The 19,045-nt window shown below is 42.9% G+C and overlaps 1 protein-coding gene across 1 annotated transcript in view; it reads left to right on the forward strand.

Moving 5' to 3' along the window:
• LOC149305652 (DEP domain-containing mTOR-interacting protein-like) overlaps window positions 1-18,157 on the forward strand; it is a 37,729-nt gene extending 19,572 nt beyond the window's left edge. Inside the window, exons 6-11 of the mRNA XM_089477273.1 lie at window positions 2,919-3,097; window positions 11,901-12,080; window positions 12,191-12,331; window positions 16,517-16,587; window positions 17,265-17,369; window positions 18,029-18,157. Coding sequence (XP_089333399.1) covers window positions 2,919-3,097; window positions 11,901-12,080; window positions 12,191-12,331; window positions 16,517-16,587; window positions 17,265-17,369; window positions 18,029-18,157 — 805 coding nt within the window. The remainder of the gene's footprint in view (window positions 1-2,918; window positions 3,098-11,900; window positions 12,081-12,190; window positions 12,332-16,516; window positions 16,588-17,264; window positions 17,370-18,028) is intronic.
• Window positions 18,158-19,045: the final 888 nt, after the last annotated feature.

The raw sequence follows: 19,045 nt of genomic DNA on the forward strand, positions 1-19,045 counted from the left end.
TTATCCGGGATTTCCATGCTGATCGACCCATTTATCCGATTCTCTGTTATGCTCAGCGACGGAACCTTTTAGCGGAGTGTTTCTGTAGTGTGTATAATATAACCCTAATCGAACCGGGTGGTAATATGTTCTGCTTATAGGACCTCCGAAGGTCCTATGACCCATATGGTTTTATGAACCATAAAATGTTACTCCTGTGTTTATCCTTAGTATTTTAAGTCTCGGATATATACCAACGCCGCCATAGAAACAAAATAAAGCATTCACAATACCTTGGATTTTCCACTTAGTACCGTATTTGCTCGATTATAAGACAAGGTTTTTTCCAGAGCAAATGCTCTGAAAAATACCCCTCGTCTTATAATCGGAGTCGTCTTATAATCAGACCTCAACTAGGTCTGACTATGCGACTAAGATCCAGATCCCCCGCAGCTGCAGGGGACCTGGATCCTCCTGTCTCCCCCCCCAACTTACCGGTACTTCTGAGTCCCCGGTGTGTAGTCCGGGCAGCGTGTAGAGTTCCCCGTGATCTCTGACAGCCACGGCAGGTCTGCGCGATGGACGCACCTCCTTCCGGCCGCAGCAGAAGTTGTCTACACGAATCGCTCAGAGCTCTACACGCTGCCCGGACTACGCACTGGGGACTCAGAAGCTCCGGTAAGTTTGGAGGAGGGAGGGGGAGGGAGTGTTAAGTGGGGGGCATAAGGCATTTCTGGAGGCAGAGTGCTCTGTGAAATGCCTTTTAACCCCCTTAATGCCACTCTACCTCCAGAAATGCTTTTTAACCCTCTATACGCCACTCTGCCTCTTGAAATGCCTTATACCTCCCTATATGCCACTCTGCCCCATAATATGCCTTTTAACCCCCTAAATGCCAGAGTGGCATATAGGGGGGTATAAGGCAATTCTGGAGGCAGAGTGGCACATAGGGGGTCAAAAGGCATATCATGGGGCACAGTGGCATTTAGAGAGTTAAAAGGCATATCATGGGGCACAGTGACATATAGGGGGTTTAAGGCATTTCTGGGGCAGAGTGGCAAGCCAGGGGGCAGATGTGCATAACTGGGCGGGCAGGTTGTAAAAAAGGGAAATAAAAACAAACATTTTTTTTTTCAATCATAGGTTTTATTAAAAAAAAATTGTTCACATAGTTTACATGAATTAACATTTACTGGTAAAACTGTTTTTCCTATATGGTCGTCTTATTAATATATATTAATATTCAGATTTTGGGGGGCCGTCTTATAATCAGGGTCGTCTTATAATCGAGCAAATACGGTAGTTGTAGACGGGTATGTATCATATGGAAAAAATGGCATGTTGTGGATACGGTTTTATATAAATAATGTAGATTATCTGCCAGTAAGGATCCTTGAACATTAATATTATTATCAATATATACAGAGAAGGTACCTTTATTGGCTAACTAACATATAATTGGCTGACAAGCTTTTGAGACTCTAGGACTCTTCTTCAGCCCTATTAATATTGTATACAGTTGGCGTCTTTTAGGTAAGATCCCTCGACTTACTTGCTTTTTATTTTATTGGCTATTTTATAGCCCGCCAAGCACATCTGATGCACATAAAGCAACGATAAGCCTGCTGAGATTCCCACAAGCCCTGTGCAAATCCTCTTGGCTGACAGCGTTAATGGGTCGCCACCGAGGAGAGAAACAGACTTCTATTACAGCTGTTACTGAAAAAAGTATATCATAGACACACGGCTACACATCTTTTACTCTGACGACTTTGTTAAAGGGATCGTCCAATGTCCATACAGCCAATACACCAAAAAAATAATACACATTAAGGCACTACATGCATTCTTTATCTGAAAATTATGCAACTTCAGAGCTTCAGCTTGCTGTCCCCGTCACTGAGCCCTGGCACTTCTAGGCTGGAGACCACCAACTTAAGTGGTCGCCAGCTGCGTATGCCGGGCCACATGTTATGTTTTTACACTCACAAAAACACACTGCAGCACCCCATCTGCCTCTGGAGCTACAGATCGGGTAGAGAATGCAGCACTGTCGGCCGTCAACCTTCCAGGCATTTTCCCGGTGTGCCAGATGGCCAGTCCGGGCTTGGTACCAATAATGGCACCTATAGGCACACACTGTAATGGTTCTGCATCATGGGCGTTGCGGTCGACTGCCATTCTATAAACAGGTGACGCATTCTATGTTTTGTTTTTTGTGGCATTTGCGTGCAAATTGTTAAGCAGAAAGAAGCATTCTATAATTAGATCTTCTTTTTGTGTGAAAAATGTCAAACTCCATTTTTTTTCAGCCGCTTTGGGCACTCATGCAGAAAACAGGAAAAAGAGGCAGATTTTATGAAGTCATAGAAAAAGCCAGATAGAAGCGGGACGAGGCAGATGGATCTTTACATGATGTTGAATTATAATAAAATTAAATACAAAAAAAATGTAATAAACCTGAACTAGAGAATACTATCTGATACAGCGTGTTTAAAACATTTCCAGAACATTCCAAGAATGTTACCAGCGGAGAGTAAGAGACAGAGAGTCTGGACGATCGATAAGCTTCTGCTTTAGCGTATTGATGACTTCTTATTTTCTTTAATAAAACAGTGTTTCTATGAGAAAGGCAGAGGTAGCCTCTAGGCTGAATCTGGCCTCGCTGGGAGCGTATAAACTGTAAAATAACATTGTTTTGTAGCAAAACAGAAATTTTAACAAGACTAATTTACAGATTTAAGGAAATTTAAGCAAGAATGGCACAACCCAAGGCCCAGGATCAGGTAAGGTTTTGAGGTCTCACAGCAGGTAGAGAAATGGCAGACTGGATGTACCCAATGGGTCTCACGTGCCATTAACCTCTACTGATGGTCTCTGGATTTCTTTCCGGGATAAGAAGCCGTGATATATAAGCCGTGTCGTCTCTTCTTTGTTAGGATAATGAATTCTGATAACACGCTGCTGCTTGCAAGAGAAGAGGATGGCGCGAAGTACGAGCGTACGTTTGTGGCTTCCCAGTTTGTGGACTGGTTGATTCAAGAACAAGAGGCCAAGTCCAGGAGTGAAGCCGAGCAGCTGTGTCGGCGGCTGTTGGAACACGCCGTAATCCAGCACGGTAAGAGGAAAAGGCTTATCCTTTCAACGCCTCCAACAGAGTATCTAAAGCATACTTCTGGTGTTGGGTTATCGCACTGGTCGCTGTTTGGAGGCACGCAGGATGCTTACTTAGCCCTAGCCCAAGACATCTCTCATTACATGGTGTCTGTTCTGTAACTTAGTATATGGGGCTTTATTTATGGGTCATAGAAACAGAAGGCAACCAGCCAGATCCTCACTACTGCCCTGAGACGTAGCTGTCTCTCCAGTTATATCTTCACATCTTGAACTGTAGGCCAAACTGACCCAAGTTCTTCAGCCTAGGAGACAAGCCCATGGAGCACTTGCCCTCCAGTTCCATGACTGGCAGTATTGAAGGGGTTTATTCACTAAAGCAGGAGAGTTGAGGTTTCACTTTCCTAAATTCACAGGGCATTGATTCGCCAATCCCAGTAAGCTTGTCCTGCATATAGATGTCTTTTTGGTCTGGGTAACGGACAGTTAAATCAGTGAGAGTTCTCATCCCCTCAGTGATTATCTATGCATTATTCTGGGCTAGCTTAGCCCTTCTTGCAGGATAAAGTTGCCAGGCATGGCCCTGCAAGATGCATATTGAAGTCAGTGAGCTGAAACAATAACTCCTTCAGCCTGCTTTAGTGTTTCTCCCAGTTCCGGTGAATAGACTGATTTTTAGGGTTGGACCAATTGCTTTACATTGTGCTTATTTCAGTCCCAGCTGTTATTTATTTTTGGTTTAGAAAAATCTGGGTGATTGGCCTGCGTTGATACAGGTTACAGATAATTTGGGGTTTTCTTGATACTCTGTAGGAGAACCATTTAATAATCACAAGAAGGATCTTTGTGATATGACGTTGAATGGTTAATAGGTTGATGCACCCCAGGCAGGGGCATATACCATAGGTCCCTGCAATGTATGGTGTCCCCAGCGGCTTCCTGTGGCACAATGGGCTTATTTTACATTGGCACACTAGGTGTTCTCATAGAACTGGCTTACTTTGGCTGGAATTGGCACGTTTTGACATTTTTGGAGACCCAGCCACGGGACACGGAGAGGGAGGCAGAGCTTGCAGTTGGCCCCTAGTATTACGTGTTCTGCCTCCATGCTCCAGGGCCTGTCCTCGTCCACACCACCTTCACTCAGTGAGTCTGTATTCTACATAACTCCATCGCATGTCCGGCAGCACAACCTGATCTGTTTCCGGTTAGACGAAGATTCGTTGGGCTTTTGTTGCTTTGTTTGTTTGATGTTATTTTTGTTTCAGGCTCCCGTTTAGCTCTGTAGCCCGAAGCCGGTGACACTTTATACGTGAAGACCTCACGTGGTTTGGAGGACACCAGTCACTTCTCTAGGTTACTTTGCGTGTAGTGTTCTATTACAGAAAATAATAAGCGAGGTCGTTGGAAACACGTTATTGTTTGAGGTGGTGTGTTAGTTTGCTTTGGGTCGCTATACCGTAAATCACTATGTATAGTAACGATTCACAAAGGATAATAATGGTTTAGAGCACACTGTCCAGATCACAAGCTTTAAATGGCGATCATCTCTTTTTCCACCCTCCGACGCCTTCACTTCTAGAACGTGGAGCAGTCTCATAAAATTTGAAGCTTGGGGTGTGTAGGGGAATTGTAAGTTTATTCCGTTCATTATTATAATTGAGAGCGACGTTTCATCTATACGTTGTGCTCATTAAAATGAGAGAGAGATTTTGTCAGATATTGAGTTAGGTAAACTTAGATTCGATCTATACATTGTGCTAGCTCTGCTCTGAAGTTTCTGTTTAAATGTATTGGCCAGTGAATGCGTTTTGTGATTATTATTTATTATATATATATAAAGCGCCAACTGTTTCTTACAATAAGAATAAGTCTGAACGAGGCGATGTTTGAAGTGGTGGATTTACCCATTGCCCCCAGCAGCCTGTTCCCTGATCACCCTTTTGTGGCAGCGGAACTGCCACCCGCCTGGACCTGCCACCCTAGGCCAACCAGGGTACGTCTCTGTGTGTTGGGGCGCATGAAGCCCACTTGTCCTGAGAAGAATGAATCATTTGCTAGCAATTTGTCTCCATAAATTGAGATTGACTTCCTTCCAGAGGCCGGCGACGTCTTTCGGAATTCTGTGGCAGGCTGGCACACTTTTTAGAATTCTATACACAAATTAAACCAGATCTCTACATATAACGGACCATATGAGCAGTTACCATTTCTGGTAGCTCTGGCTAATTCATCAACGAACCCAACAAACGTTAAGCGTGCCGGCCTGCTATACCATCATAGTTCCCAGTGCTCAGGGAGGGCAGAGGTTTCCCAAAGAGGAGCTCAAAATAGTAAAAGAAGAATTAAATATTATCTATTTCTGGTCAGACTTATTGTTCAGAGCTTTTAAAAGTCACGGCCCATCGCTGGTCCATAAATAGTTAAGTATACATTGTTAAAGTCAAAGGATTCTTAATTAACGCAGCATTGAGTGTTGAGAGGCGCTTCAATTAAACCAGGGTTATCAACCCGTGCAAAGGAACAGCCTTTCAGCACCGATACATTAAAGGAACGCTTATTAAGGAGTGGCTCCTTGGAGAAGTACCCAACAGGCGCGTCTTGGATAAATCCCTTGTCTACAACGATCTAAATAAGTTGCTTGATTGATAGCTTTCAGACGTTAATGTGCAAATGCTGAGCGTCTCAGGGTTATGTGTGATTTTACTTACCCCTTCAGAAACTGGTATTACATCGATTTATTCATATTTCCGAAGAGAGAAACGGGGGGTTTAAAACCACTAGCTTGGAGCATTCCTCACCCCACAAAATAAATATTAAATTGTGGGGTAAGGAAGCTCCCTATAGATGCTAGGAGGCACCACTGCAGGTTCTCCTCTACGTTAGAGAGTCACAACGATGGGGAGCAACATCCATGCGCCTTCTATATTGGCGCAACATAAAGCCCCTGGTGCTGCTTGTCCACTGCCTGCAACATCCAAGGAGATAAGTAAGCGGATGCCCACACAAGCAGTAGTACATGTAACCTCAATGAGAAGGGCTCGTGGCAAAACATGACCGGTGGTGTGGTTGTAACATATGGAACACAGGTTTCTTTTTTTTGTCTGTCTCCTAAATACGACCATATAGAATCCTTAACGTTCTTGGTCGGCTACAGCTCCCCATTGATCACTTTTTTTTTTTGACTTTCGCTTGCGCACTCTCTTGACTTTCGCTTGCGCACTCTCTTGACTTTCGCTTGCGCACTCTCTTGACTTTCGCTTGCGCACTCTCTTGACTTTCGCTTGCGCACTCTCTCTTGACTTTCTTTCCATGTTTCGTGAAGCTCTGGAGAGAGTAACTTCCCTATACACAACCGCTGCTCTGGCAAAAACACTAAGGCTTTACCCCTGGAACGTCTGAAACTACTGATAAGTCTTCATTATCATAACACACTGTCCCTCACAGGTCATCACTTATCTTTATCACCTCTAATCCTGCCGTTTACTTCACACCATGAGTAGCTACTTGCTAATGACACAATAAACGAGTAACTTTCTTTATGTTTCTTGTTAGGAACCCTTAACTATTTTTGTATGAGACAGAGAAATAAAGTCTTTCAGATGGCTACAAGTTCAAGTGGGAAGTAACTATCCCTCTTGTTTTAATGTTTTTTTTTTCTGCCGGCTTGTAAACCTTGGTTAATGTTTTCCCAAAGCTTGGTGTAGATGACTGTCAAAACCGAACTATCTGTTCATAATCCCATTCCACTATTGCTACTATATGGGTTCTTAGAATAATATACACTTATGTATGCAGTGTATGCTTAACCGACAAACATATTAAAGTGCTAACCCCAACCCTTCAACCTCTATATATATATAAAAATAAATAAAAAAGTAAAAAATAAATAAATGAAATAACGCCTTTAGGATAAGCTGCAGCTCCAGAGCTGCAGTACAACGCCCCCCTCATGGTCCCGTTTGAAGCATTCCAATCAGTATTCTCATTAAGATCAGATTGCTCTCTGCGCATGGGCATGGGGGTCTCATTAGATACCAATAACTCTCGCTGAGCAACATCCTCCATGCATTTGCAAGGGGTGAGAAATTATAATTTAAAGGGACCACTCAGCTGCCATTTACATTAGAGCGTCCCTTTTATTCACTTTTACATAAGGTTCATATCATTTTGTACCTCTTTATATTACTGACCCCCTATCTAAGTATCTTAAAAAAGGGGAAAGTACGGGTAATCAAGCTTTTATAGTAATTTGAATATTTTTTCGTCACGTCAGATGGGGCATTGTGCGTCCCAGTTGTGCAAAATATTTGGCCGATTAAGTTCACAATTACTATAATGTTTTCTGGATCACGTGGTTTTCCAGCCTGTAATTCACGGCGCAACAAAATCAATCGGGTCTTTGTGAGTCCAAATAGCTTTCTTGGAACCCTACGCGGGCTTTTACATTTGGCTGCACAGCGCGTTACCGGCTGAACCAAGTCTGTACAAACAAGATCACGCCGGGGAGTAGCGGGTAAGTGCCGTGACGCCCCACTCGTGAGAAAACACTGATTAGCTTTATACAAGCAGGGCCAGCCGCAAGCACAAACATTTCATACATAAATCGTAACGCATTCCTATTTGCCATTAACCTTTTAATTACCAGAAGAGATGAATTGCTGTCCAGTTTTGTGCCTTTTTTTTTTTTGGTTTGTTTTAGCAATCCTTTTCCATATTAACCAGTTTAGAGAGAGAAAAAAAGATCTCCAATTGTTTTTGTCAGTTGTAGTTTCTATCCGTTAATGGGAAATACTCTTTACATTTTCATGCAAAAGCACGCACCTCGAATAATATTGATGGAAAACATTGTTTGGTCAGTGTTGTTGTTACAATTAATAATTAGCCCGGAAATACAATCGAGACCCGAAAATAGACGTGATTTGGGGTGAGTAATGCTGTAATGAGGGATTGTCACAAAGATGCAGACCGTGAGTTTCTCTTGCCCAAAATATGCCCTTGTGATGGTTGTCGGCGTTGCCTGCGGTCACGGTGTGGTTTCTGACCCTTGGGAATGGGTAGGATGTCTTTTATTTATTTTTTTATTATTATTTTTTAAAATACTCTAATTGCCACAGGGCGGATTGGGATTTGTGACCTTCTGCCGTCTCTCTGGGCTTTAGTTTGTAGACTGGATTCTTTATTGATCTGGGTAATTGGTAGTTAACTCTACGCGCGTAAATTGACCAAAGCAGATTATAACAGAATGGAGACAAATTTAGAGCCTTGAAGTCCATCCGAAGTATCTGTTACACTTAATAGAGTTATCAGGAGTAAATCCTCTTTACCAGGGACGTTCCATGTAAGAGATTGGTCAGTCACATAAATATATGGGTCACACAACCCTTAAACACTTTCTCGCTGTCTGTTATCTTGATACTCTCCTATCTTAGCATAAAGTTGCATTCATTTTGGCCTTTAGTGTAGCTTTTGAGAAAAAACATAAAAAAACCCCACTTATTGTATTTACACAAAAAACTGTGGATACCTGGTACAGGTAGGACCGTTTCTGGAGAAATTATTATTATTTATTGTTTTATATTGCGCCATCAAATTCCGTAGCGCTGTACAATGGGTAGACAGGACATAACAAGTAGTACATAACATAACATAACAATTTGACTTACAGAGACAACAGGTGAGGAGGGCCCGGGTCAGATGAGCTTACAATCTAGAGGAATGGCCTTGCAATGGGACAGGGCTTGCCCCAGACCCTGTTTAGAGAAGGAGGAAACTGGCCCTGAGACCCCGGGAAGCAGCACTTCACCCGGAGACACCGGGTCAACCCCTGAGGGTTCCCAATCATGCGCAAACCCGCTGTTGATTAAGACACCCCACCCTGTACTTAAGGGTTTATAAGGAACCGCATTGTATCTCTGAAGAAAGAAGGCACCTGGCTAATTTAATAAATTTAGGCACGGAATGAAGTTATAGGGAATCCGGATTTCCTTTTTTTTCTGATCTAGTTGATTACATTTAAAAAAAAAAAAAAAAAAGTTTAATAATTTTTGGCTTTAGTTAAAGAAATGATCTCTTCCTCTTTCCCCGGTTTTGCATTTTTATTTCTGATCTTCTGGCGTCCGGAGATCAGGAGGAGAATGCTGCAAACTATCGCGGTTTGTGGTTAAACAGAGAGTATGGTTTCTCAGTTCCCGTTCTAAAAATATCCGTCACGGTGCTGTTTACTTCATTCACTCGCTGTTTCACACAAAACACTACTGATTCGCGCAAGACATATCTAGGAATCACATTACAATATTTCCCCCCCCCCCCGCTAATTATATATATATAAAATATAAAATGAGATTTTATAATAAACTTGTAGCAGGGCTCCCTGGTGCGTACCTTAGACAATAAATTGCGCATGGACCGTGAACAGGGCGTTATTGGATCTCATCAATGGCTTGTAAAAGTGCACAAAAGGTTGTGTGGCCCCTTTGTGATCCCAGGATGGCGGTGAGTATAGTGCGTGTGCGTGTAAGAAAGTGAGAGATGTGTGAGCTGGGGTGGGGAAATACATAAGAGGGGTGATGATTGTCACGAACGCACTCTACTCCAAGCGTGCGCGTGACTTGGTTCTGGTGGTAAAAGGGTTAAAATTCACTATCTGTCTGCCCTAGACCGAAAATAGTGATAAAAATACAAATATCCACCCTTAATACCACCCGCAATTAACTATAATGATATAACAAATATCAAAATAACGCTGCCACCACCAAGACAATTTAGAAATGGGGTGCCTTGGTACCCCAAACGAATCAGACTAAAAAAACCCACACAATATATTTTAACACCATAATTATGTGATTTAAAATTACCAATAAAACGGTCTCTTCAGGTAACGTAAGTCTTTACCAGACAAAGGCAGAACTTAAGGAATATTTATTATGAATAAAAAAATCACAGTGCATACAAAAAAGATGATAAACAGATTTACACGAACAGATAAAATAAAAAGGAGAAAATTACAGAAAACCTAACTACTCACTGAATGGTCAAGTAACAGTTTTTCTGTCCGTAGGGCTCCGGCAAGGAAAGATGGCGACTTACTCAAAATTAGATCTTGGCCCCTAGTAAGCACACTGACCAATCTTCTTTCACTTGCTTTATACTCTTTCCCAGTTCATCTCGAGTTTCCAAGCCGGCCCAGAGGTGGTATAAGCAGAGGGAAGGTGTACCATAAGTGACCTCCCCCTTGAGTAGTGGAAACATATCCGTCAAAATAACTTATTTTCATTTTATCGTCCCTCCTGTGCTCGCCACAGCCATAATTCATGCATTTATGAATTTCCTGTAAATTGTGAAGTCCATAGATATGTCACACTTGCTACATATGACTGAACATCATAGACTTCACAATTCCTTCCAAACCGTTTACGTTGCGCTGTCATGTTTGTACTCTTTTTGTAGGCTGCGCTTTCCCCGTTCTAGGTATGCACACAAGGAGGTATGATAATGAATATATGAGTTATTATTGATATGTGTTGGATATGACCTGGATATGAGATGGTTTTCCTGACTGCTAGTGGTCACTTAGCATATCAAAGAATCCAGTATTATGAGGGGGAAACAGGCATATGGTCGTCTACATTTGAACCTAGACAAAACGGCAGCTCCACTGCAGGACCTAACACCCTGTAGAAGGCCCCGGTTGGAGTCCGAGCTTCAAAGGACACATTTATCTCACAAGACCTTTTGGCACCACATGACTGTACAATCAAATTAACCCCTCTCATACTGAAATTGGCCATTCCATCTCTACCAAGTAGCAAGTCCATTTATGCACTACACAAGTTGGTGTGACAATGATCTAATGAGCCCCTCCATGCATTTGAAGGAGGGAAGGGTTAATTTAAAGGGCTGGCTTACTTCCACTGTCATATGGATTAAAGTGCATATGACGGCTTGAGCGCCTCTTTAATAAAGACGATGGGAAGGCGTACAAAAGGCGCACCCAACGATCCCTTTGATTTCTAAATTAACGACTTTTCCTACCATTATAACGACTCAATTATCTTTTTGGCTGAAGCGCATGAAAAAAGGAGTATTCGGCTACAGTTACTTATTTTATAACCCCCCCCCCCCCATGTTTAACCGCGGAAAGTCCCCAGACGAGATCAGTTGAGTGTCTCCTTCTGGAATGCCATCAATCTCCGAGTGCCTCCCGCAAGCTGCCTGGAGGCTGAACTCGGCAAGAAAGACAATCACGGCTTACTGAATGAATGTTGTGCTTTAATGTTGGGTCTCGATGCGTTCCACCTACAGGTATACGCTCCACGCCATGCCGTCTGGTGCTGATAGCTCATATAACTTAGATGGAATCTTTAAAACTCACTTGAAGCACCACCAACGTTTTGGTTCACCCCAATAAAGTCTAATACTTTAAAATATTGCGTTTTCATAATAAGTGTTTTATTTTTATTTACATAAAGTACTTTAATATGCATTCTTTTTGGTGAGGCTGGAGTGACCGTGCTCCAGGGGCCCGAAAGCTCCGTCCCACCTCAAATTCCTGCTAGGGGCTGAATAAAGCGTATTGAGAAGCCATAACTTGGATAGGGTTGTAGACAGCCGTGAAGGTACAGGGCAGCAAGAACACCGGGGCCTACAGTCTCTATAGGCTAGGGTGACCACATGGCCCGGATTGCCCGGGACAGTCCCGCAGAAATAAAATGCGGTCACCCTACTATAGGCATGTACGTGATTTAACGTAAGCACTGCCAATACACAATTCCAATGCTTTATCTCCACGTTTTTGTCTTTTACAGTGGCGAGCAAGTATCACTTTGTGGACAGCGGCCTTTTATATCAGTTCAGGCTGAACTTTAGACGAAGACGAAGACTCATGGAACTTCTGAATGAAAAACCCCAAGCGGTGTTAGAGAGCCACGACAGTCCCTTCTGTCTGCGGAAACAAAATCACGACAAAGCCACCAGCTTTCAGTCCGGTAGGCGACCTCCAATGAATGCCCCGCTATAGCTTACTACTTCTATACACTGGTGTATATTTCATTTGTTCATTAGCTTCTGACGCTTTACCTGTTGTCTCTCTATACAGTGAGCCCCACCAGCGAGGTAAAGCCTATCTCGGCAGTGAGGAGGAGTAGTCTGAGCGGTACCAGCAGCACCAGCGGGTATTTCCGTAACATTCCCATCGTTTGTACCAACACTCCCGTGGTGCTGTGTAACCCGCGGTCAGGTACGTCACATGAATGCTTTATTTTATTTTTATATAAAGCGGTTTAAGATGCATTCTTGTCGGTGGGGTATTAGGTCATTAGCATGGTGTATGCGATCCCAAAGCCTGCGCTTGTAGGACGTCTGCCGTGTATCTGTCGGTTAGAATTCTCTATGAGGTTACCGCAAAACAGAAGCTCTTTGTAGGAGAAGCCGTTTAGCTTTTTAGCTTTTACAATGTGCTCTCGCAGATAAGCAAAACCACAGCATGAACCGAATGCGGAACTTTAAGTAACCGCAGCTCCGGCACGTGAGGAGCCGCCGTATCGATGTATTTATGCAACAAAAACCTGCTCGCTAGGGAAGCACTATATCCGCTGACGTTCTGGAAGTTCTGTATTTTAAAGGAGCCAAAAAGAGCCTTCTTCAACTTCAATAAATAACATTTAAAAAAAATAAATATATATATATATATATTTTATTAAAAAAAAAAGTAAAAACATCAAAGTTTTAGATCGCCAGTTTTCTCACCATTGATCGGCTGCTTGAAGCAATGGGAGATCTTTCAATGCATGATTACGAGGGTCCCGTTAGACTTCGCCCAACCCGGCAGAATCCTTTCATGGGGCTCATCAAATTTTAATGGGGCCACTCGGCTATCGTATGTATTGAAGTACATACAAAATACAAAAAAACCAAAATCCCTCAAGATGCATTTTCTCCATTATTCTCCATTATTTCATTAATTTCCGTAAAAATTGTTGTTGTACGTCCATGTGAACACGTAACTAATGTTGGTGGCGGCAGACATATAGGAGGGTAGGCATGCATAAGAAGGACTAAACTCCACAACTATACTAAAGAAACAAAATATAGGTAGAAAAATACAAATTGGCAAATTTTTGTACCCACTTTTGATGGCTACAACTTCCATCCCCTTCATCATCACCTTGACTCTGGCTCAGGACAATGGGAGTTGTAATCCACTAACACTGATCAGAGTCTTTTAGTGCCGTGGAAAGGGTTAATTGTGATAGTGTAGGCAATGCAGATAGCATTATGTTTAGGCACGGAATTAGTGTTTAGATCCTGTGGGTGTGCATGGTCATGTGAAGGTTGTGTAATATTTGTTTTTGCGTGTAGCACATGTGTTCAGGACATGCCGGAGATTACAGATGCTCTATGATTGCGCATGCGCTTCTGTGGGTTATTGGAGTTCATGTTGCTGCGTGCGCTTTTGCCCGACAACAGTTTGCATTAAAGGGACACCTTTAATAAAGTCCCCCCTGATAGCATGCCTTCCTCCAAAATTCAAAAAATAAAACACCTGCCCAGTTGCTGCAGCTGCCCTCCTGTTCAATGGTCCGACATTTTGGGCCAATGCTTAGCATCAGTAGCCGGAATGTGCTAAAATTAATAGGGCCCATTTGCTGTGCACTTGCATGGGGGGCCTAGATAGACCCAAGCCCCCAGTGTTCGCTGAGCCAGGCGGTAAGTGTATCAGAATTCCAGTGGGTATAAAGTTTACTGTCACCAAGTTGATTCCAGAAACTTTGACTTTTTTTTTGGAATATTCTGATTGGCCATTTGTTATAATTAGGAGTTAATTGGCACCTAGTTAATACGAGCATATCTGTAGAGCCAGGGCCTTTTTGCCATTGATACCACGGGGAAATCAAAGCAACTCAGCCAAAACCTCAGAACAAAATGTTGTGAACGTCCAAGGAGCAATTTCCAAACTACTGCAGGTACCACAACCAACTGTACAAACAAGTGTAATATAAATATATAGGGCTGCAACTAACGATTATTTTAATAATCGATTAGTTGGCCGATTATTTTTTCGATTAATCGGATAAAAAAAATTTTTTTCAATTTAAAATAATGTAATAAAAAACGTACAATTTACACTTTCATCTCTTTATCACAATGGCCTCTCTCTATTCACCTTCTTATTTTACTGACATAATAATAATAAAAGCTACAAGAACCCAAACACAGTGTTTGTCAAACTAGGTATTAATACAAAGTTATTGGTAAATATTAATTCATATGTTAACTATTTTTCATATTTAATAAAAACTATGAGAAAAAAGCCTTGTTTAAATTTTTTTTATTTACCAAACTGCCCCCGGTTATGCACATCTGACCCCCAGCTTGCCACTCTGCCCCCATAAATGCCTTATACCTCTTATATGCCAGTGATATGCAACTGAGCCCCCTGATATACCTTTTACCCCAGATATGTTTTATGCTCCCCTGATATGCCTAATATCGATATGCCTTATACCCCCTATATGCCCTGAAATTCATAATACCCCCCATACACCACTATAACTCACCCATACACCACTCTGGCTCCTCCCCCTCCCATACACCACTCTGGCTCCTCCCCCCCTCCCATACTCCACTCTGCCTCCTGTCAGCCACGGAGGTTCACAAGACACCAGGGAGCCGGGTAGAGAGGCAGAGTGCAGTATGGGAGGGGGAGGAGCCAGAGTGGTGTGTGGGAGGGTGGCTCCCATACACCCCTCTGACTCCTCCCCCCTCCCATACACCGCTCCGCCTCTCTACCCGGCTCCGTTACTGACAGGAACTTTCACTGCAGCTTCATAGAAGCCTCAGCGTAAGTGAAGGTGAGTAACGGAGGCTATCTGTGCGATGCAGACCCCCACCGGCTGACAGAGAGGATGATCCTCTGTCAGCCGGTGGGGGTCTAAACGATGCGCACAGACAGCCTCCGTTACTGCCCTTCACTTACGCTGAGGCTTCTATGAAGTCAGTAACGGAGCCGGGTAGAGAGGCAGAGTGATGTATGGGAGGGGGGAGGAGTCAGAGGGGTGTATGGGAGGGGGAGAGAGACGGAAGTGAGAGACCGGCCGACAGTGAGGGGAATCCAGGTCCCCTGCAGCGTTGTGGGGGATCTGGATTCTAGTGTTATAATCGGATCTCTGTTTGAGGTCGGATTATAATTTTTATAATCGATAAAAATCGATTCGATTAATCGATAATGAAAATCGTTGACAACGATTTTCATTATCGATTATTATCGATTTTATCGATTAGTTGTTTCCGCCCTATAAATATATATAATATATATAAATATAAGAGAATATGAGTCACAAATTCAATTCCAGGGCTAAATGGGCTTTGGTCCAAGAGGTTCAACTGAACCCAAAGACAACAACAAAGGAGCCGGTGAAAGGCTCGAAGGCATTGGGTACCAAAGTATCTACATCCGCCATTAAGAGAGTCCTACTTCGACATGGCCTGAAAGGCTGTCACACCAGGAAGAAGCCCTTACTCCAAGTCCAGCATAAAAAAGCCACAATGAAGTTTGCTGGAGGAAAACCAAGCCTTCTGGAAGAGTGTTCTCTGGTCAGAACACCATCCCAACTGTGAAGCATGGAGGTGGTAGCATCGTGATGTGGCGGTGATCTGCTGGTAAGGGGCAGGTGCACTTCAGAAAATAGATGGCTTTACGACGAAAGATGATTTTCTAGAAATACGGAAGCAACACCTCCAGACGCCAGCTAGAAAATGAAAACTTGGTTGCAACTTGGTCTTCCAGCAGGACAATGATCCTAAACGCACCAACAAAGTCGCACCACGATGGCCTATAGACAACAAAGTGAAAGTATTGGAGCGGCCATCACAAAGACCTGACCTGAATCCCACAGAAAATGTGTGGACCTGGCAGAAAAAGCGGGTCTGAGCAAGGAGGCCACCAAACATGACTTGTGGAAGGCATTTGGCTCAAGTTGAGCCATTAAAAGGCAATGCCAGCAAATACTAACAGAGTGTGTGTGAACTTTTGACCCACTGGAACACCACAACACCATTAAAATACCTGTTTCATGTACTGCCATTTGATCCGTAGCTTTTGGAAGTTGTATTAATTCTTAATTTCGTAGATATATGGAGCCGAGGATAACTTTGGAGAATATTTAATTCTTTGTAGGAAAGAAAAATCAAATTCTACCAGCGTTTTTTCCCCACGTATTGTTCAACGTTTATGTGTTCTGTAGCAGCGTATGGATTGCATTACATATAGTCATAGTACTGTATATTGTTAATGTAATTACTAAGTCTTCTGTCCCCAGATTTAAAAAGAAAACAAGGTGCTGGCTTAACAATAAAATTGGTGTCTGTATTTAGAGTGTACGTGGATAGAATGTCTTCACCAAGGAGTTCTGTTTTTCCGCAGTGTTGAAAAGACCTGTTATGCTGGATGAGCTCCTCGCCCCCGGGGCTCCTTACAATAGGAAGACTCTCACTGTAAGTCATTATTTTTTTGTGAACTTTGTAAGCTTTTTTTGAACCCGTCGTGTTTTTAGTGGCTTTTATTAGCACTTGAATGGATTCTGTGCCATTTAGTGGAACAGAAGACTTGCCCACGCTGTGTGCCTGTTTGGCGGTGGGAGAGCCACCAAACCGGGGCAGAGCCTGGGCGATACAGCGGATGTGACCTGAATCACTCCCAACTCCTACGTTCAGAGTACTTCAAATCATGGGTAAACCGTGGCTGTTTAGTATCAAAAACTGCTGATGGACTAAAACTCTCATCATCCACTGCCCTTAGTCTATCCTCTCTTAGAAATCCATGTTCATCAACCCTGTTTCACGGTTTGTTTTTGGTTTGCCTCCCCAATTCTTTTTGTGACTTCTTTTTTCTTTCTTTGCATGTTTTTCGGGATCCACACGCTTGAGCAACCCATGTGAATATTTAAGAACAAGTAGTAATTTAGTATTAAAAATGTTACCGGTGCCCAGTTTGGATTCTTATTTATGTAGGAAGAGAACGTATATCTCCGGTTCCTTATGGTCGTTTTATTTGACCTGATCAATTTCCCCTCCACCTTACATTTAATATAATTTAGTTTTTTCTCCCCTAAAATAGAATATCATTGTGCTGTACGTGCGGTTAGATATAAATGTCCTCTTCGTGTTTGCAGATTGTCAGCGATGCAGTAGGATGGGGATTCGTGGTTCGTGGAAATAGTCCGTGTCATATACAAGCCGTGGATCCCAGCGGCCCCGCTGCAGCAGCTGGGATGAAGGTACGGTACAATGACCATAGGGGGATCTGTAATCATGTCTATACTGAACTATAGCTGCCTATAGATCTACCGTCCCTTTAACGATTCCTTATAGAACTTGCAGACCTGCATATGCCGAAAGTGTCTCGGCCCCGAGCCGGCCTGCATGCCGCGTGGCACCCATCCAGCTGGAGTGTATATCATATTCATACGTCTCAATAGTCTATTGTACTCTGTAAAACTATACAGAAGCCATTGTTTGCTTCGTGGATTTCTTCAGTGATGGCATTCTTGCTCCTCTGACAAACGACAAACAAAATCTGTAAATTCTGCCAAAATGCTCATTGTTGCCAAACTTTGTGTAACTGGTTTAATCTGAAACTGCTGAAGTTCGCTGTTGCCGCTGCATGCGCGGATGTTGCCTAGCACACAGCCAGAGCAACAGCCCAGGGGGTTACTGAATGGATTCATTTATTCCCCCCCGTACAGAGATATCATTGAGAAGATGAATCTGAGCAGGAATAGTGAGCACACCCCACTGCAGCACATTTAGGCACGTGGACATACGCCACAAAATCGTATTTTACTAACGTCCTATTAAAATCAATTATGTTTCGACTATTACTACATACCCAGCTTCCACATCTCGCCGTGTACTCACGATCATCGTTCCCTTCCAGATCTGCCAGTTTGTGGTGTCCGTGAACGGGCTCAACGTTCTAGAGTGCGACTTCAGACAAGTGAGCAACATCATCCTAAACGGTCCACGGACTATAGTCATGGAAGTCCTGGAGGAAACCAAACCGTGAAACGCATCGGGGGGGGGGGGGCGACCATCTCAACGGAACCAAAGTTTTAACAATAAAAAAACCCACAACTCTGTGGAAACAGTTCCGGCTCCGTCCAAAACGAGCTCTTTTTTCTGGAGCCTTCGCTCTGAGCCTTGTAGCAAATTCTAGCAGCTACATGATAAAACTTGAAGAGAGTTATCTCATTCGCCATAGTTGTCTTTTACAATGAATAAGCTGTGCTCAAATTCTATATGTACTGTAATTATATATATATAGATATGTATATGTGTGTGTGTGTTATGTGTGTCACATATGTAGTGTACACTTTGATGATTGTTGGATGTGTTTAAGAAGTGCCAATATGGAGTCACGTTGATATTGGTGAAAACGCGTCACTCGCACAGGAAAAGCCGCTCGATAGCGCCACGGTGATTGTCGGACTACACTTCCCACAATGCCTCTCTCCAAGTATTTTGTATATTTTTAATACAGCCAGATTCACAAAACAAGCAAAAAGAGGGCTCTCGGCTGTACAATTGCTGCTGAACTAAAACTCCCATCATCCGCCGCCTCTAGCTGGATTTGCAGACCAACCACAACCCTCAACGTCGTTCCACTTATGTAAAATAAGCTAACAAAAATTGTGATACGTTTTTTGGGCCAATGTCCCAGTTTTATCCTCTTTTCCCATTGCATCTATGCAGTGATTGCTATTTAGCGTTTCTCTCTGGCATTAAATTTAGCCCAATGTGAGAAACAAATTAAGGACAAAAAAAATATATATTTAAATCAAAGTTCTGCACCAATGATTATATTGTAGCGTTGATTGATCCGTAAAACTTCTCACACAAAGGGAAGCACTTTTAGATTTTGGTACATATTGCATCCAGCTTCGTATCGGTACTT

This window comes from Sceloporus occidentalis, unplaced genomic scaffold (assembly GCF_023333645.1).
Source record: "Sceloporus occidentalis isolate IW3139 unplaced genomic scaffold, rSceOcc1.0.p SCAF_11, whole genome shotgun sequence".
Classification (NCBI taxonomy): Eukaryota; Metazoa; Chordata; class Lepidosauria; order Squamata; family Phrynosomatidae; genus Sceloporus; species Sceloporus occidentalis.